The 21,394-nt window shown below is 50.3% G+C and overlaps 1 protein-coding gene across 2 annotated transcripts in view; it reads right to left on the bottom strand.

The window, feature by feature from the left end:
* LOC106612321 (vascular endothelial growth factor receptor 3) overlaps positions 1-21,394 on the bottom strand; it is a 787,633-nt gene that overhangs the window by 626,088 nt on the left and 140,151 nt on the right. For both annotated transcript variants that reach the window (XM_045724268.1, XM_045724267.1), the window contains exon 3: positions 17,456-18,093. In XM_045724268.1, the coding sequence (XP_045580224.1) occupies positions 17,456-18,093 (638 nt within the window). The remainder of the gene's footprint in view (positions 1-17,455; positions 18,094-21,394) is intronic.

Here is a 21,394-nt window from a genome sequence, read left to right as displayed (position 1 = left end):
GAGCAGGACTGACTCATTACAAGAGCAGGACTGACTCATTACCAGAGCAGTCTACTCCCCAGAGAGCAGGACTGACTCATTACCAGAGCAGTGTACTCTCCACAGAGCTGGACTGACTCATTACAAGAGCAGAACTGACTCATTACCAGAGCAGAACTGACTCATTACCAGAGCTGACTGACTCATTACCAGAGGAGTCTACTCCCTACAGAGCAGGACTGACTCATTACCAGAGCAGTCTACTCCCCACAGAGCAGTCTACTCCCCACAGAGCAGGACTGACTCATTACCAGAGCAGACTGCTCTCCACAGAGCTGGACTGACACATTACCAGAGCAGGACTGACTCATTACCAGAGCTGACTGACTCATAACCAGAGCAGTCTACTCCCCACAGAGAAGGACTGACATTACCAGAGGAGTCTACTCCCTAAAGAGCAGGACTGACTCATTACCTGAGCAGTCTACTCCCTACAGAGCAGTCTACTCTCCACAGAGCAGGACTGACTCATTACCAGAGCAGGACTGACTCATGACCAGAGCAGTCTAATCCCCACAGAGCAGGACTGACTCATTACCAGAGGAGTCTACTCCCTACAGAGCAGGACTGACTCATTACCAGAGCAGGACTGACTCATTACTAGAGCAGTCTACTCCCCATAGAGCAGGATTGACTCATTACAAGAGCAGGACTGACTCATTACCAGAGCAGTCTACTCTCCACAGAGCAGGACTGACTCATTACCAGAGCAGGACTGACTCATTACCAGAGCAGTCTACTCCCTACAGAGCAGGACTGACTCATTACCAGAGCAGGACTGACTCATTACAAGAGCAGGACTGACTCATTACCAGAGCAGTCTACTCCCCAGAGAGGGACTGACTCATTACCAGAGCAGTCTACTCTCCACAGAGCTGGACTGACTCATTACCAGAGCAGAACTGACTCATTACCAGAGCTGACTGACTCATTACCAGAGCAGTCTACTCCCCACAGCGAAGGACTGACTCATTACCAGAGGAGTCTACTCCCCACAGAGCGGGACTGAATCATTACCAGAGCAGTGTACTCCCCACAGAGCGGGACTGACTCATTACCAGAGCAGTCTACTCCCCACAGAGCAGGACTGACTCATTAGCAGAGCAGTCTACTCCCAACAGAGCAGGACTGACTCATTACCGGAACAGTCTACTCCCTACAGAGCAGGACTGACTCATTACCAGAGCAGTCCACCCCCCAACGAGCAGGACTGACTCATTACCAGAGCAGGACTGACTCATTACCAGAGCAGTCTACTCCCCACAACAGAGCAGGACTGATTCATTACCAGAGCAGTCTACTCCCTACACAGCAGGACTGACTCATTACCAGAGCAGGACTGACTCATTACAAGAGCAGGACTGACTCATTACCAGAGCAGTCTACTCCCCAGAGAGCAGGACTGACTCATTACCAGAGCAGTCTACTCTCCACAGAGCTGGACTGACTCATTACCAGAGGAGTCTACTCCCTACAGAGCAGGACTGACTCATTACCAGAGCAGGACTGACTCATTACCAGAGCAGTCTACTCCCCACAGAGCAGTCTATTTCCCACAGAGCAGGACTGACTCATTACCAGAGCAGACTACTCTCCACAGAGCTGGACTGACTCATTACCACAGCAGGACTGACTCATTACCAGAGCTGACTGACTCATTACCAGAGCAGTCTACTCCCCACAGAGCAGGACTGACTCATTACCAGAGAAGTCTACTCTCCACAAAGTAGGACTGACTCATTACCAGAGCAGGACTGACTCATTACCAGAGCAGTCTACTCCCCACCACAGAGCAGGACTGATTCATTACCAGAGCAGTCTACTCCCTACAGAGCAGGACTGACTCATTACCAGAGCAGGACTGACTCATTACAAGAGCAGGACTGACTCATTACCAAAGCAGTTTACTCACCACAGAGCAGGACTGACTCATTACCAGAGCAGTGTACTCCCCACAGAGCAGGACTGACTCCTTACCAGAGCAGTCTACTCCACACAGAGCAGGATGAACTCATTACCAGAGCAGTCTACTCTCCACAGAGCAGGACTGACTCATTACAAGAGCAGGACTGACTCATTACCAAAGCAGTTTACTCACCACAGAGCAGGACTGACTCATTACCAGAGCAGTGTACTCCCCACAGAGCAGGACTGACTCCTTACCAGAGCAGTCTACTCCCCACAGAGCAGGATGAACTCATTACCAGAGCAGTCTACTCTCCACAGAGCAGGACTGACTCATTACCAGAGCAGGACTGACTCATTACCAGAGCAGTCTACTCCCCACAGAGCAGGACTGACTCATTACCAGAGCAGTCTACTCCCTACAGAGCAGGCCTGACTCATTACAAGAGCAGGACTGAGTCATTACCAGAGCAGTCTACTCCCCACAGAGCAGGACTGACTCATTAACAGAGCAGTCTACTCCCCTCAGAGCAGGACTGGCTCATTACCAGAGCAGTCTACTCTCCACGGAGCAGGACTGACTCATGACCAGAGCAGGACTGACTCATGACCAGAGAAATCTACTCCCCACAGAGCAGGACTGACTCATTACCAGAGCAGTCTACTCCCCACAGAGCAGGACTGACTCATTACCAGAGCAGGACTGACTCATTACCAGAGCAGTCTACTCTCCACAGAGCAGGACTGACTCATTACCAGAGCAGGACTGACTCATTACCAGAGCAGTCTACTCCCCACCACAGAGCAGGACTGATTCATTACCAGAGCAGGACTGACTCATTACAAGAGCAGGACTGACTCATTACCAGAGCAGTCTACTCCCCACAGAGCAGGACTGACTCATTACCAGAGCAGACTACTCTCCACAGAGCTGGACTGACTCATTACCAGAGCAGGACTGACTCATTACCAGAGCTGACTGACTCATTACCAGAGCAGTCTACTCCCCACAGAGCAGGACTGGCTCATTACCAGAGCAGTCTACTCTCCACAGAGCAGGACTGACTCATTACCAGAGCAGGACTGACTCATGACCAGAGCAGTCTACTCCCCACAGAGCAGGACTGACTCATTACCAGAGGAGTCTACTCCCTACAGAGCAGGACTGACTCATTACCAGAGCAGGACCGACTCATTACCAGAGCAGTCTACTCCCCACAGAGCAGGATTGACTCATTACCAGAGCAGTCTACTCCCCACAGAGCAGGACTGACTCATTACCAGAGCAGGACTGACTCATTACCAGAGCAGTCTACTCTCCACAGAGCAGGACTGACTCATTACCAGAGCAGGACTGACTCATTACCAGAGAAGTCTACTCCCCACCACAGAGCAGGACTGATTCATTACCAGAGCAGTCTACTCCCTACAGAGCAGGACTGACTCATTACCAGAGCAGGACTGACTCATTACAAGAGCAGGACTGACTCATTACCAGAGCAGTCTACTCCCCAGAGAGCAGGACTGACTCATTACCAGAGCAGTCTACTCCCCACAGAGCAGTCTACTCCCCACAGAGCAGGACTGACTCATTACAAGAGCAGGACTGACTCATTACCAGAGCAGTGTACTCCCCACAGAGCAGGACTGACTCATTACCAGAGCAGTCTACTCCCCACAGAGCAGTCTACTCCCCACAGAGCAGGACTGACTCATTACCAGAGCAGACTGCTCTCCACAGAGCTGGACTGACACATTACCAGAGCAGGACTGACTCATTACCAGAGCTGACTGACTCATAACCAGAGCAGTCTACTCCCCACAGAGAAGGACTGACATTACCAGAGGAGTCTACTCCCTAAAGAGCAGGACTGACTCATTACCTGAGCAGTCTACTCCCTACAGAGCAGTCTACTCTCCACAGAGCAGGACTGACTCATTACAAGAGCAGGACTGACTCATTACCAAAGCAGTTTACTCACCACAGAGCAGGACTGACTCATTACCAGAGCAGTGTACTCCCCACAGAGCAGGACTGACTCCTTACCAGAGCAGTCTACTCCCCACAGAGCAGGATGAACTCATTACCAGAGCAGTCTACTCTCCACAGAGCAGGACTGACTCATTACCAGAGCAGGACTGACTCATTACCAGAGCAGTCTACTCCCCACAGAGCAGGACTGACTCATTACCAGAGCAGTCTACTCCCTACAGAGCAGGCCTGACTCATTACAAGAGCAGGACTGAGTCATTACCAGAGCAGTCTACTCCCCACAGAGCAGGACTGACTCATTAACAGAGCAGTCTACTCCCCTCAGAGCAGGACTGGCTCATTACCAGAGCAGTCTACTCTCCACGGAGCAGGACTGACTCATGACCAGAGCAGGACTGACTCATGACCAGAGAAATCTACTCCCCACAGAGCAGGACTGACTCATTACCAGAGCAGTCTACTCCCCACAGAGCAGGACTGACTCATTACCAGAGCAGGACTGACTCATTACCAGAGCAGTCTACTCTCCACAGAGCAGGACTGACTCATTACCAGAGCAGGACTGACTCATTACCAGAGCAGTCTACTCCCCACCACAGAGCAGGACTGATTCATTACCAGAGCAGGACTGACTCATTACAAGAGCAGGACTGACTCATTACCAGAGCAGTCTACTCCCCACAGAGCAGGACTGACTCATTACCAGAGCAGACTACTCTCCACAGAGCTGGACTGACTCATTACCAGAGCAGGACTGACTCATTACCAGAGCTGACTGACTCATTACCAGAGCAGTCTACTCCCCACAGAGCAGGACTGGCTCATTACCAGAGCAGTCTACTCTCCACAGAGCAGGACTGACTCATTACCAGAGCAGGACTGACTCATGACCAGAGCAGTCTACTCCCCACAGAGCAGGACTGACTCATTACCAGAGGAGTCTACTCCCTACAGAGCAGGACTGACTCATTACCAGAGCAGGACCGACTCATTACCAGAGCAGTCTACTCCCCACAGAGCAGGATTGACTCATTACCAGAGCAGTCTACTCCCCACAGAGCAGGACTGACTCATTACCAGAGCAGGACTGACTCATTACCAGAGCAGTCTACTCTCCACAGAGCAGGACTGACTCATTACCAGAGCAGGACTGACTCATTACCAGAGAAGTCTACTCCCCACCACAGAGCAGGACTGATTCATTACCAGAGCAGTCTACTCCCTACAGAGCAGGACTGACTCATTACCAGAGCAGGACTGACTCATTACAAGAGCAGGACTGACTCATTACCAGAGCAGTCTACTCCCCAGAGAGCAGGACTGACTCATTACCAGAGCAGTCTACTCCCCACAGAGCAGTCTACTCCCCACAGAGCAGGACTGACTCATTACAAGAGAAGGACTGACTCATTACCAGAGCAGTGTACTCCCCACAGAGCAGGACTGACTCATTACCAGAGCAGTCTACTCCCCACAGAGCAGTCTACTCCCCACAGAGCAGGACTGACTCATTACCAGAGCAGACTGCTCTCCACAGAGCTGGACTGACACATTACCAGAGCAGGACTGACTCATTACCAGAGCTGACTGACTCATAACCAGAGCAGTCTACTCCCCACAGAGAAGGACTGACATTACCAGAGGAGTCTACTCCCTAAAGAGCAGGACTGACTCATTACCTGAGCAGTCTACTCCCTACAGAGCAGTCTACTCTCCACAGAGCAGGACTGACTCATTACCAGAGCAGGACTGACTCATGACCAGAGCAGTCTACTCCCCACAGAGCAGGACTGACTCATTACCAGAGGAGTCTACTCCCTACAGAGCAGGACTGACTCATTACCAGAGCAGGACTGACTCATTACCAGAGCAGTCTACTCCCCATAGAGCAGGATTGACTCATTACAAGAGCAGGACTGACTCATTACCAGAGCAGTCTACTCTCCACAGAGCAGGACTGACTCATTACCAGAGCAGGACTGACTCATTACCAGAGCAGTCTACTCCCTACTGAGCAGGACTGACTCATTACCAGAGCAGGACTGACTCATTACAAGAGCCGGACTGACTCATTACCAGAGCAGTCTACTCTCCACAGAGCAGTACTGACTCATTACCAGAGCAGGACTGACTCATGACCAGAGCAGTCTACTCCCCACAGAGCAGGACTGACTCATTACCAGAGGAGTCTACTCCCTACAGAGCAGGACTGACACATTACCAGAGCAGGACCGACTCATTACCAGAGCAGTCTACTCCCCACAGAGCAGGATTGACTCATTACCAGAGCAGTCTACTCCCCACAGAGCAGGACTGACTCATTACCAGAGCAGGACTGACTCATTACCAGAGCAGTCTACTCTCCACAGAGCAGGACTGACTCATTACCAGAGCAGGACTGACTCATTACCAGAGCAGTACTGACTCATTACCAGAGCAGTCTACTCCCCACCACAGAGCAGGACTGATTCATTACCAGAGCAGTCTACTCCCTACAGAGCAGGACTGACTCATTACCAGAGCAGGACTGACTCATTACAAGAGCAGGACTGACTCATTACCAGAGCAGTCTACTCCCCAGAGAGCAGGACTGACTCATTACCAGAGCAGTGTACTCTCCACAGAGCTGGACTGACTCATTACAAGAGCAGAACTGACTCATTACCAGAGCAGAACTGACTCATTACCAGAGCTGACTGACTCATTACCAGAGGAGTCTACTCCCTACAGAGCAGGACTGACTCATTACCAGAGCAGTCTACTCCCCACAGAGCAGTCTACTCCCCACAGAGCAGGACTGACACATTACCAGAGCAGGACTGACTCATTACCAGAGCTGACTGACTCATAACCAGAGCAGTCTACTCCCCACAGAGAAGGACTGACATTACCAGAGGAGTCTACTCCCTAAAGAGCAGGACTGACTCATTACCTGAGCAGTCTACTCCCTACAGAGCAGTCTACTCTCCACAGAGCAGGACTGACTCATTACCAGAGCAGGACTGACTCATGACCAGAGCAGTCTAATCCCCACAGAGCAGGACTGACTCATTACCAGAGGAGTCTACTCCCTACAGAGCAGGACTGACTCATTACCAGAGCAGGACTGACTCATTACCAGAGCAGTCTACTCCCCATAGAGCAGGATTGACTCATTACAAGAGCAGGACTGACTCATTACCAGAGCAGTCCACTCTCCACAGAGCAGGACTGACTCATTACCAGAGCAGGACTGACTCATTACCAGAGCAGTCTACTCCCTACAGAGCAGGACTGACTCATTACCAGAGCAGGACTGACTCATTACAAGAGCAGGACTGACTCATTACCAGAGCAGTCTACTCCCCAGAGAGGGACTGACTCATTACCAGAGCAGTCTACTCTCCACAGAGCTGGACTGACTCATTACCAGAGCAGAACTGACTCATTACCAGAGCTGACTGACTCATTACCAGAGCAGTCTACTCCCCACAGCGAAGGACTGACTCATTACCAGAGGAGTCTACTCCCCACAGAGCGGGACTGAATCATTACCAGAGCAGTGTACTCCCCACAGAGCGGGACTGACTCATTACCAGAGCAGTCTACTCCCCACAGAGCAGGACTGACTCATTAGCAGAGCAGTCTACTCCCAACAGAGCAGGACTGACTCATTACCGGAACAGTCTACTCCCTACAGAGCAGGACTGACTCATTACCAGAGCAGTCCACCCCCCAACGAGCAGGACTGACTCATTACCAGAGCAGTCTACTCCCCACAGAGCAGGACTGACTCATTACCAGAGCAGTCTTCTCTCCACAGAGCAGGACTGACTCATTACCAGAGCAGTCTACTCCCTACAGAGCAGGACTGACTCATTACCAGAGCAGGACTTACTCATTACCAGAGCAGGACTGACTCATTACCAGAGCAGTGTACTCCACACAAAGCAGGACTGACTCATTACCAGAGCAGTCTACTCCCCACAGAGCAGGACTGACTCATTACCAGAGTAGTCTACTCCCCACAGAGCAGGAATTACTCATTACCAGAGCCGTCTACTCCCTACTGAGCAGGACTGACTCATTACCAGAGCAGTCTACTCCCCACAGAGCAGGAATTACTCATTACCAGAGCAGTCTACTCCCTACAGAGCAGGACTGACTCATTACCAGAGCAGGACTGACTCATTACAAGAGCAGGACTGACTCATTACCAGAACAGTCTAATCCCCACAGAGCAGGACTGATTCATTACCAGAGCAGTCTACTCCCTACAGAGCAGGACTGACTCATTACCAGAACAGGACTGACTCATTACAAGAGCAGGACTGACTCATTACCAGAACAGTCTACTCCCCACAGAGCAGGACTGACTCATTACCAGAGCAGTCTACTCCCCACAGAGCAGGACTGACTCATTACCAGAGCAGTCTACTCTCCACAGAGCTGGACTGACTTATTACCAGAGCAGGACTGACTCATTACCAGAGCTGACTGACTCATTACCAGGGCAGTCTACTCCCCACAGAGAAGGACTGACTCATTACCAGAGGAGTCTACTCCCTACAGAGCAGGACTGACTCCTTACCAGAGCAGTCTACTCCCTAAAGAGCAGTCTACTCCCCACAGAGCGGGACTGACTCATTACCAGAGCAGTCTAATCCCCACAGAGCAGTCTACTCCCCACAGAGCGGGACTGACTCATTACCAGAGCAGTCTACTCCCCACAGAGCAGGACTGACTCATTACCAGAGCAGTCCACCCCCCACCTTGCAGGACTGACTCATTACCAGAGCAGTCTTCCCCCAACATAGCAGGACTGACTCATTACCAGAGCAGTGTACTCCCCACAGAGCAGGACTGACTCATTACCAGAGCAGTCTACTCCCTACAGAGCAGGACTGAATAATTACAAGAGCAGGACTGACTCATTACCAGAGCAGTCTACTCCCCACAGAGCAGGACTGACTCATTACCAGAGCAGTCTACTCCCCACAGAGCAGGACTGGCTCATTACCAGAGCAGTCTACTCTCCACAGAGCAGGACTCACTCATTACCAGAGCAGGACTGACTCATGACCAGAGCAGTCTACTCCCCACAGAGCAGGACTGATTCATTATCAGAGCAGTCTACTTCCTACAGAGCAGGACTGACTCATTACCAGAGCAGGACTGACTCATTACCAGAACAGGACTGACTCATTAACAGAGCAGTCTACTCCCCACAGAGCAGGACTGACTCATTACCAGAGCAGTCTACTCTCCAGAGAGCTGGACTGACTCATAACCAGAGCTGAATGACTCATTACCAGAGCAGTCTTCTCCCCATAGAGACGGACTGACTCATTACCAGAGCAGTCTACTCCCTACGGAGCAGGACTGACTCATTACCAGAGCAGTCTACTCCCTAAAGAGCAGTCTTCTCCCCACAGAGCGGGACTGACTCATTACCAGAGCAGTCTACTCCCCACAGAGCAGTCAACTCCCCACAGAGTGGGACCGACTCATTACCAGAGCAGTCTACTCCCAACAGAGCAGGACTGACTCATTACCAGAGCAGGACTGACTCATTACCAGAGCAGGACTGACTCATTACCAGAGCAGTCTACAACCCACAGAACAGGGTTGACTCATTACCAGAGCAGTCTTCTCCCGACAGAGCAGGACTGACTGATTACAAGAATAGTCTACCGCCCACAGAGCAGGACTGACTCATTACTAGAGCTGGACTGACTCATTACAAGAGCAGGACTGACTCATTACCAGGCAGTCTACTCCCCACAGAGCAGGACTGACTCATTACCAGAGCAGGACTGACTCAATACCAGAGAAGTCTACTCCCCACAGAGCAGGACCGAATCATTACCAGAGCAGGACTGACTCATTGCCAGAGAAGTTTACTCCCCACAGAGCAGAACTGACTAATTACCAGAGCAGTCTACGGCCTACAGAGCAGGACTGACTCATTACCAGAGCAGTCTACTCTCCACAGAGCAGGACTTACTCATTACCTGAGCAGAACTGACTCATTACCAGAGCTGTCTACTCCCCACAGAGCAGGACCAACTCATTACCAGAGCAGTTTACTCCCCACAGAGCAGGACTGACTCATTACCAGAGCAGGACTGACTCATTACCATAGCTGTCGACTCCCTACAGAGCAGGACTGACTCATTACCAGAGCAGTCTACTCCCTACAGAGCAGAACTGACTTATAACCAGAGCAGGACTGACTTATTACCAGAGCATTCTACTCCCCACCGAGCAGGACTGACTCATTACCAGAGCAGGACTGACTCATTACCTGAGCAGGACTGACTCATTACCAGGCAGTCTACTCCCCACAGAGCAGGACTGACTCATTACCAGAGCAGGACTGACTCATTACCAGAGCAGTCTACTCCCCAAAGAGCAGGACTGACTCATTACCAGAGCAGTCTACCCCCGACAGAGCAGGACTGACTCATTACCAGAGCAGTGTACTCCCCACAGAGCAGGACTGACTCCTTACCAGAGCAGTCTACTCCCCACAGAGCAGGACGAACTCATTACCAGAGCAGTCTACTCTCCACAGAGCAGGACTGACTCATTACCAGAGCAGGACTGACTCATTACCAGAGCAGTGTACTCCCCACAGAGCAGGACTGACTCCTTACCAGAGCAGTCTACTCCCCACAGAGCAGGACGAACTCATTACCAGAGCAGTCTACTCTCCACAGAGCAGGACTGACTCATTACCAGAGCAGGACTGACTCATTACCAGAGCAGTCTACTCCCAACAGAGCAGGACTGACTCATTACCAGAGAAGTCTACTCCCTACAGAGCAGGACTGACTCATTACAAGAGCAGGACTGACTCATTACCAGAGCAGTCTACTCCCCACAGAGCAGGACTGACTCATTACCAGAGCAGTCTACTCCCCACAGAGCAGGACTGGCTCATTACCAGAGCAGTCTATTCTCCACAGAGCAGGACTGACTCATTACCAGAGCAGGACTGACTCATGACCAGAGCAGTCTACTCCCCACAGAGCAGGACTGACTCATTACCAGAGCAGTCTACTCCCTACAGAGCAGGACTGACTCATTACCAGAGCAGGACTGACTCATGACCAGAGCAGTCTACTCCCCACAGAGCAGGACTGATTCATTATCAGAGCAGTCTACTCCCTACAGAGCAGGACTGACTCATTACCAGAGCAGGACTGACTCATTACCAGAGCAGGACTGACTCATTAACAGAGCAGTCTACTCCCCACAGAGCAGGACTGACTCATTACCAGAGCAGTCTACTCTCCAGAGAGCTGGACTGACTCATAACCAGAGCTGAATGACTCATTACCAGAGCAGTCTACTCCCCATAGAGACGGACTGACTCATTACCAGAGCAGTCTACTCCCTACAGAGCAGGACTGACTCATTACCAGAGCAGTCTACTCCCTAAAGAGCAGTCTTCTCCCCACAGAACGGGACTGACTCATTACCAGAGCAGTCTACTCCCCACAGAGCAGTCAACTCCCCACAGAGCGGGACCGACTCATTACCAGAGCAGTCTACTCCCAACAGAGCAGGACTGACTCATTACCAGAGCAGGACTGACTCATTACCAGAGCAGGACTGACTCATTACCAGAGCAGTCTACAACCCACAGAGCAGGACTAACTCATTACCAGAGCAGTTTACTCCCCACAGAGCAGGACTGACTCATTACCAGAGCAGGACTGACTCATTACCATAGCTGTCGACTCCCTACACAGCAGGACTGAATCATTACCAGAGCAGTCTACTGCCTACAGAGCAGAACTGACTTATAACCAGAGCAGGACTGACTTATTACCAGAGCATTCTACTCCCCACCGAGCAGGACTGACTCATTACCAGAGCAGGACTGACTCATTAACTGAGCAGGACTGACTCATTACCAGGCAGTCTACTCCCCACAGAGCAGGACTGACTCATTACCAGAGCAGGACTGACTCATTACCAGAGCAGTCTACTCCCCAAAGAGCAGGACTGACTCATTACCAGAGCAGTCTACCCCCCACAGAGCAGGACTGACTCATTACCAGAGCAGTGTACTCCCCACAGAGCAGGACTGACTCCTTACCAGAGCAGTCTACTCCCCACAGAGCAGGACTGACTGATTACAAGAATAGTCTACCGCCCACAGAGCAGGACTGACTCATTACTAGAGCAGGACTGACTCATTACAAGAGCAGGACTGACTCATTACCAGGCAGTCTACTCCCCACAGAGCAGGACTGACTCATTACCAGAGCAGGACTGACTCAATACCAGAGAAGTCTACTCCCCACAGAGCAGGACTGAATCATTACCAGAGCAGGACTGACTCATTGCCAGAGAAGTTTACTCCCCACAGAGCAGAACTGACTAATTACCAGAGCAGTCTACGGCCTACAGAGCAGGACTGACTCATTACCAGAGCAGTCTACTCTCCACAGAGCAGGACTTACTCATTACCAGAGCAGAACTGACTCATTACCAGAGCTGTCTACTCCCCACAGAGCAGGACTAACTCATTACCAGAGCAGTTTACTCCCCACAGAGCAGGACTGACTCATTACCAGAGCAGGACTGACTCATTTCCATAGCTGTCGACTCCCTATAGAGCAGGACTGACTCATTACCAGAGCAGTCTACTCCCTACAGAGCAGAACTGACTTATAACCAGAGCAGGACTGACTTATTACCAGAGCATTCTACTCCCCACCGAGCAGGACTGACTCATTACCAGAGCAGGACTGACTCATTACCTGAGCAGGACTGACTCATTACCAGGCAGTCTACTCCCCACAGAGCAGGACTGACTCATTACCAGAGCAGGACTGACTCATTACCAGAGCAGTCTACTCCCCAAAGAGCAGGACTGACTCATTACCAGAGCAGTCTACCCCCCACAGTGCAGGACTGACTCATTACCAGAGCAGTGTACTCCCCACAGAGCAGGACTGACTCCTTACCAGAGCAGTCTACTCCCCACAGAGCAGGACGAACTCATTACCAGAGCAGTCTACTCTCCTCAGAGCAGGACTGACTCATTACCAGAGCAGGACTGACTCATTACCAGAGCAGTCTACTCCCCACAGAGCAGGACTGACTCATTACCAGAGCAGTCTACTCCCTACAGAGCAGGACTGACTCATTACAAGAGCAGGACTGACTCATTACCAGAGCATTCTACTCCCCACAGAGCAGGACTGACTCATTACCAGAGCAGTCTACTCCCCACAGAGCAGGACTGGCTCATTACCAGAGCAGTCTATTCTCCACAGAGCAGGACTGACTCATTACCAGAGCAGGACTGACTCATGACCAGAGCAGTCTACTCCCCACAGAGCAGGACTGACTGATTACCAGAGCAGTCTACTCCCTACAGAGCAGGACTGACTCATTACCAGAGCAGGACTGACTCATTACCAGAGCAGTCTACTCCCCACAGTGCAGGACTGACTCATAACCAGAGCAGTCTACTCCCCACAGAGCAGGATTGACTCATTTAAGGGACTTTATCGGCATAGGAAACATATGTTTACATTGCATTAGCAAGTGAAATAGATAATAAACAAAGGTGAATAGAGAATACAAAATGAACAGTAAACATTACACTCACAGAAGTTCCAAAAGAATAAAGACATTTCAAATGTCATATTATGTATATATACAGTGTTGTAACAATGTGCAAATAGTTAAAGTACAAAAGGGAAAATAAATCAACATAAATAAGGGTTGTATTTACAATGGTGTTTGTTCTTCACTGGTTGACCTTTTCTTGTGGCATCAGGTCACAAATCTTACTGTTGTGATGGCACACTGGTATTTCACCCAGCAGATATGGGAGTTTATCACAATTGGATTTGTTTTATAATTCTTTGTGGATCTTTGTAATCTGTCTCTCTCACTCTCTCTCTCTCCTTATATTGTTCTGTTCTTCCCCAGCAGCTCAGAGAAATCAGTTTCTGCTGCAGAAACAATGGTTGCTGTGTGTGGCCAAATACACAGACAGAGCAGAGAAAATACACACAGCCTACAGAGTTAAACAACTCAACAATAAATCACCCCAGGTATGAGGAGAGGGGTGTTATGTTGTTAGGAGGGAGGGAGGGATGAGGGTCATGGCTGTGAGGAGAGGGGTGTTATTGTTTGCGTCCCGAATGGCACCCTAAGGGGGCGAGGTGATGAGGTCCAGCAGGGTAACTGAAGCCACATGGTCCCACTTTTATCCTGCCGCCTGTTAGTTTTACTGCTCCCTTCCCTTCCTCTCCTCTCCTCTCCTCTCCTCTCCTCTCTTCTCCCCTCCTCTCTTCTCCTCATCTCTCCTCTCATCTCTCTTCCCCTCCTCTCCTCTCCCTTCCTCTCCTCTTCCCTCCTCACCTTTCCCCTCTCCCCATCTCTCCTCTTATCCTGTAGCCTGTTAGCTGTAATTTACTGCTGGTGGTTCATCTGGCTCTGATCAGCCTCCAGGAGAGACAAAATATACACCCCCCCCAAAATGCCACCTCACTCCCCCAAAATGGTATGTGAACCTTGACTAGAGGCTGTTACCCTAGACTAGAGGCAGTTACCCTAGACTAGAGGATGTGACCCTAAACTAGAGGCTGTTACCCTAGACTAGAGGACTAGAGGCTGTAACCCTAGACTAGAGGCTGTTACCCTAGACTAGAGTCTGTTACCCTAGACTAGAGGCTGTAACCCTAGGATAGAGGCTGTAACCCTAGGCTAGAGGCTGTGACCCTAGACTAGAGGATGTTACCTTAGACTAGAGGCTGTTACCCTAGACTAGAGGCTGTTACCCTAGGCTAGAGGCTGTGACCCTAAACCTGAGGCTGTAACCCTAGAGTCTGTGACCCTAGAGAATGTGACCCTAGAGGTAGTAACCCTAGACTAGAGGCTGTGACCAAGAGCCTAGAGGCTGTGACCCTAGACTAGAGGCTGTGACCCTAGACTAGAAGCTGTGACCCTAGACTAGAAGCTGTGACCCTAGAGGCTGTGACCATAGAATAGAGACTGTGACCCTAGAGCCTGTGACCCTAGACTAGAGGCTGTGACCCTAGACTAGAGGCTGTGACCCTAGAGCCTGTGACCCTAGACTAGAGGCTGTGACCCTAGACTAGAGGCTACCCTCACAATAATTACAGGTGGTGAAAGGAGGGCACAAGGGGTGAAAGAAAAGACAGGGTTGGAAGACACTATGGAGGTCATCTGTACTGAGAGGAATAGAATATACAGCCTCATTGTTTTTAATCACATCTGTCTAAGATACACACTTTATGTGTTTCTTTCCCTTTATTGCATGTTTATTGTTGGTTTAATTCAACATTTGGCCCCCTTCCAAGTATTGCAATATTTTTTCCATGGCAAAAATGAAAACATGAAGCAGAGCAACAACAGGACGACTAACGGATTACCAATGGACCACAGGATGACTGACGGCCCACAGGATGACTAACGGATGACTGACGGCCCACAGCATGACTAACGGACCACAGGATGACTAACGGACCACAGGATGACTAACGGATTACCTATGGACGACAGGATGACTAACGGACCACAGGATGACTAACAGACCACAGGATGACTACCAGACCACAGGATGACAAACGGACCACATGATGACTAACCGACCACAGGATGACTAACCGACCACAGGATGACTAACAGACCACAGGATGACTAAAAGACTACAGGATGACTAACGGATGACTAACAGACCACAGGAAGACTAACGGACCACAGGATGACTGACAGACCACAGGATGACTAACAGACCACAGGATGACCAGGACCACAGGATGACTAACAGACCACAGGATGACTAACAGACCACAGGATGACTAACAGACCACAGGATGACAGGATGACTAACGGACCACAGGATTACTAACGGACCACAGGATGACTAATGGACCACAGGATGACCAGGATAACAGGATGACTAACAGACCACAGGATGACTAACGGACCACAGCATGACCAGGACCACAGGATGGCTAACAGACCACAGGATGACTAACAGACCACAGGATGACTAACGGACCACAGGATGACTAACAGACCACAGGATGACTAACGGACCACGGGATAACTAACGGACCACGGGATAACTAACAGACCACAGGATGACTAACAGACCACAGGATGACTAACAGACCACAGGATGACTAATGGACCACAGGATGACAAACGGATGACTAAATACCACAGGATGACTAACGGACCACAGGATGACTAACGGACCACAGGATGACTAACAGACCACAGGATGACTAACGGACAACAGGATGACTAACAGACCACAGGATGACTAACAGACCACAGGATGAGCAGGACCACAGGATGACTAACGGACCACAGGATGACTAACAGACCACAGGATGACTAACAGACCACAGGATGAGCAGGACCACAGGATGACTAACGGACCACAGGATGACTAACGGACCACAGGATGACTAACGGACCACAGGATGACTAACAGACCACAGGATGACTAACGGACCACAGGATGACTAACAGACCACAGGATGACTAACGGACCACAGGATGACTAACGGACCACAGGATGACTAACATACCAGAGGATGACTAACTGACCAGAGGATGACCAGGACCAGGAGTTAGTTTACGTTAGATGAAAGATGCAGTCCGGGGTCTCTTAAGGATCAGTGTCCCTTAACCGGGACAGTTGTTGCTCAATATGCGCTAATGTGACTAGAATGACTTTGTAAACAACAGTCAATTCTTGGACACGGATGACGTAGTACACAATAAACGGATGACGTAGTACACAATAGACGGAGAATGGATGACGTAGTAGACAATAAACGGGGAATGGATGACTTAGTACACAATAAACGGGGACCCGTTTTGGCTCGTGACTACTGGCTGAAATTATACAAATGTGCTGGCGCATCACTTTAACAACGCTGGTCATAGAGACGACCATGATGATAACGCTAACACTGCCACTGACGAAAAACCATGCGTACATGTGTGTATCCGTGTGTGAGAATGTGTGTATCCGTGTGTGAGAATGTGTGTATCCGTGTGTGAGAATGTTTGTATCCGTGTGTGAGAATGTGTGTATCCGTGTGTGAGAATGTGTGTATTCGTGTGTGAGAATGTATGTATCCGCGTAACCGTGTGTGAGAATATGTTTGTGTCTGTGTGTGTGTGTGTGTGTGTGTATATATCTGTGTGTGTGTGCGTGTGTGAAAATGCATGTATCCGTGTGTGTGTGTGTGTGTGTGTGTGTGTATGTGTGTACCTGTGTGTGTGTGTGTGTGAAAATGCATGTATCGTGTGTGTGTGTGTGTGTGTGTGTGTGTGTGTGTGTGTGTGTGTGTGTGTGTGTGTGTGTGTGAATGCGTGTGTGAATGCGTGTGTGTGTGTGTGTGTGTGTGTGTGTGTGTGTGTGTGTGTGTGTGTGTGTGTGTGTGTGTGTGTGTGTGTGTGTGTGTGTGAGACAGAGCAACAGGATGTGTGCGTCTCTCTCTGTGTATAAACTCTTCTCACCTCTGACAAACACATATACAGCAACAGCCGTGGTCCCGTCAATGACAGCCTTGACATCTCTGTAGTAACAGCGGTAGTACCCCGTATCATTCCCTTTAGCTCCAGTGAGGATCAGGGTCTTGCAATACGGCCTTCCAGGCTCCCCTGGACACTCCAGGATGCTGACTCCCCTTCTCTGGACAGGGACCGAAGGAGGCGTACCAGCCCCCTCCCCGGCCACGGGGTGGTCCCCCACAACTCCAGCCCCAGAGGTACCAACAGGGGTTCCAGACCCAGCCCCAGGGGTACCAACAGGGGTTCCAGACCCAGTCTCGGCCTCTCCCCCTGGGGCTCTGCTGGGCCTGGGGCTGGCCTGACGGTCAGTCAGCTCCTCTCCCCCTGGGGCTCTGCTGGGCCCGGGGCCGGCCTGACAGTCAGTCAGCTCCTCTCCCCCTGGGGCTCCGCTGGGCCTGGGGCTGGCCTGACGGTCAGTCAGCTCCTCTCCCCCTGGGGCTCTGCTGGGCCCGGGGCCGGCCTGACGGTCAGTCAGCTCCTCTCCCCCTGGGGCTCTGCTGGGCCCGGGGCCGGCCTGACGGTCAGTCAGCTCCTCTCCCACCAGGGTTGTCTCAGGCCACACCCAGGACAGAGTACGCTGACCCCTGGAGGTCAGAGGTTAGGGGTTAGAGGTCAGAAGAAAGGTCAAGTGAGAGGTCACAGATGGGTCAATTAGGTTTTTAACCAATCAGAACAGGTTAGGGCTGTACAAATGACAGGTGTGTGACGTTAGCGACTGCGACAGATTGTGAAATAGTGTGTGTGTGTGTGTGTGTGTGTGTGTGTGTGTGTGTGTGTATGTGTGTGTGTGTGTGTGTGTGTGTGTGTGTGTGTGTGTGTGTGTGTGTGTGTGTGTGTGTTTGGAAGAGGAAGGGAAAGCAGAGTAGAGATGGCTATAGATATAATATATAGTTTAGTGTATTATATAAATGACTGCAGGCGTGCTAGGGAATCATAATACTGCTCTGTCTAGAGGAGACACTGTATGTGTGTGTGTGTGTGTGTGTGTGTGTGTGTGTGTGTGTGTGTGTGTGTGTGTGTGTGTGTTTCCCCCTCTCCTATTCTTCACCTCACCCCATCCATAAATTCAGCTATGGGGACATATTACACCTCAGGGCTTTATGAACGAGATGTCAGTCAGCCAGCAGAATCAAACTGATTTCCTTCATGACGGTAGAGACAGTCAACCAGTTGTTGGCTATTATAAATATATATACACAGTTGAAGTCGGAAGTTTACATACACCTTAGCCAAATACATTTAAACTCAGTTTTCCACAATTCCTGACATTTAATCCTACAAACAATTCCCTGTCTTAGGTCAGTTAGGATCACCACTTTATTTTAAGAATGTGAAATGTTAGAATAATAGTAGAGAGAATGATTTTTTTCAGCTTTTATTTCTTTCATCACATTCCCAGTGGGTCAGAAGTTTACATACACTCAATTAGTATTTGGTAGAATTGCATTTAAATTGTTTAATTTGGGTCAAACGTTTCAGGTAGCCTTCCACAAGCTTCCCACAATAAGTTGGGTGAATTTTGGCCCATTCCTCCTGACAGAGCTGGTGTAACTGAGTCAGGTTTGTAGGCCTCCTTGCTCGCACACACTTAATCAGTTCTGCCCACAGATTTTCTATAGGATTGAGGTCAGGGCTTTGTGATGGCCACTCCAATACCTAGACTTTGTTGTCCTTAATAAGCCATTTTGCCAGAACTTTGGAAGTATGCTTGGGGTCATTGTCCATTTGGAAGACACATTTGAGACCAAGCTTTAACTTCCTGACAGATGTCTTAAGATGTTGCTTCAGTATATCCACATCATTTTCCTGCCTCATGATGCCATCTGTTTTGTGAAGTGCACCAGTCACTCCTGCAGCAAAGCACCCCGACAACATGATGCTTCCACCCCCGTGCTTCACGGTTGGGATGGTGATCTGCAGCTTGCAAGCATCCCCCTTTTTCCTCCAAACATAACGATGGTCATTATGGCCAAACAGTTCTATTTTTGTTTCAGCAGACCAGAGGACATTTCTCCAAAAAGTATGATCTTTGTCCCCATGTGCAGTTGCAAACCGTGGTCTGGCTTTTTTATGGCAGTTTTGCAGCAGTGGCTTCTTCCTTGCTGAGCGGCCTTTCAAGTTATGTCAATATAGGACTTGTTTTACTGTGGATATAGATACTTTTGTTTTGAAAATTCACTATTGTTTGTACAGATGAACGTGGTAGCTTCAGGCATTTGGAAATTGCGCCCAAGGATGATCCAGACTTGCGGAGGACTACAATTTTTTTCTTGAGGTCTTGGCTGATTTTTTTTTTTTTTTCCATGATGTCAAGCAAAGAGGCACTGAGTTTGAAGGTAGGCCTTGAAATACATCCACAGGTACACCTCCAATTGACTCATATAATGTAAATTAGCCTATCAGAAGCTTCTAAAGCCATGACATCATTTTCTGGAATTTTCCAAGCTGTTTAAAGGCACAGTCAACTTAGTGTATGTAAACTGGAATTGTGATACAGTGAATTTTAAGTGAAATAATCTGTCTGTAAACAATTGTTGGAAAAATTGTGTCACTGTCACATCCTGACCATAGTAAGAGGTTATTTTCTATGGTGTCGCCTGTGCGCAGCTACAGCCCGGTGCGCTCGGTGCAAGCTCCCCACAGTTGCCGTGCTAGAGTTGGCATTCAGCCAGGAAGGAGTGTGCCTGCTCAGCGTTCCTGGTCTCCGGTGCATCTTTTCGGCCCAGGTTATCCTGTGCCAGCTCTACGCACGGTACCCCCAGTTCGCCAACACAAACCTGTGCGACCTGTCACAATGCCTCGCGCTTGCCGGGCTATGGAGGTTATCCAGCCAGGACGGGTTGTGCCAGCCATAAGCTCCAGACCTCCAGTGCGCCTCCACGGCCCAGTATACCCTGTGCCTGCTCCGCGCACCCGGCCTGCAGCGACGTTCTATAGTCCAGAACTCTCAGCGACGTTCTCTAGTCCGGTGAGACCTATTCCAGCTCCACGAAAGAAGTCTCCAGTGATGATCTATGGTCTGAAGCCTGTAGGGATGATCCATGGCACGAAGCCTCCAGTGATGATCCATGGCCCGGAGCCTGTAGGGATGATCCATGGCACAAAGCCTCCAGAGATAATCCATGGCCCGAAGCCTGTAGGGATGATCCATGGCACGAAGCCTCCAGAGATAATCCATGGCGTGGAACCTGTAGTGATGATCCATGGCATGGAGCCTGCAGTGACGCTCCCCAGTCCGGAGCCTGCAGAGACGCTCCCTAGTACGAAACCTCCAGCGACGGCCTGCAGCCCAGAGTCTTCAGCGACGGCCTGCAGCCCAGAGTCTTCAGCGACGGCCTGCAGCCCAGAGACTTCAGCGACGGCCTGCAGCCCAGAGACTTCAGCGACGGCCTGCAGCCCAGAGTCTTCAGCGACGGCCTGCAGCCCAGAGACTTCAGCGACGGCCTGCAGCCCAGAGTCTTCAGCGACGGCCTGCAGTCCGGTTCTTTCGACGATGATCCACGGTCCGGTGGTAATAAAGCAGAAGGATCAGCGGCTAGAGCAGGGATTACGCCCTGACCTGGAGCCGCCTCCTCTGCTGGAGGTTAACCTGTTATGGCTAGGGGGCAGTATTTTCACGGCTGGATAAAAAACGTACCCGATTTAATCTGGTTACCACTCCTACCCAGTAACTAGAATATGCATATACTTATTACATATGGATAGAAAACACCCTAAAGTTTCTAAAACTGTTTGAATGGTGTCTGTGAGTATAACAGAACTCATTTGGCAGGCAAAAACCTGACAAGGTTTCAGGCAGGAAGTGGCCTGTCTGACAAGGTGTCGTTCTTCTTGTCTCTGTTTATTGAAGAGTGAGGATCTTAGCTGTCCCGTGACACTTCCTAC

Source organism: Salmo salar, chromosome ssa09 (assembly GCF_905237065.1).
Source record: "Salmo salar chromosome ssa09, Ssal_v3.1, whole genome shotgun sequence".
Classification (NCBI taxonomy): Eukaryota; Metazoa; Chordata; class Actinopteri; order Salmoniformes; family Salmonidae; genus Salmo; species Salmo salar.
Note: the sequence above shows the minus strand (reverse complement) of the source record. Positions and strands in the feature narration are given on the sequence as shown.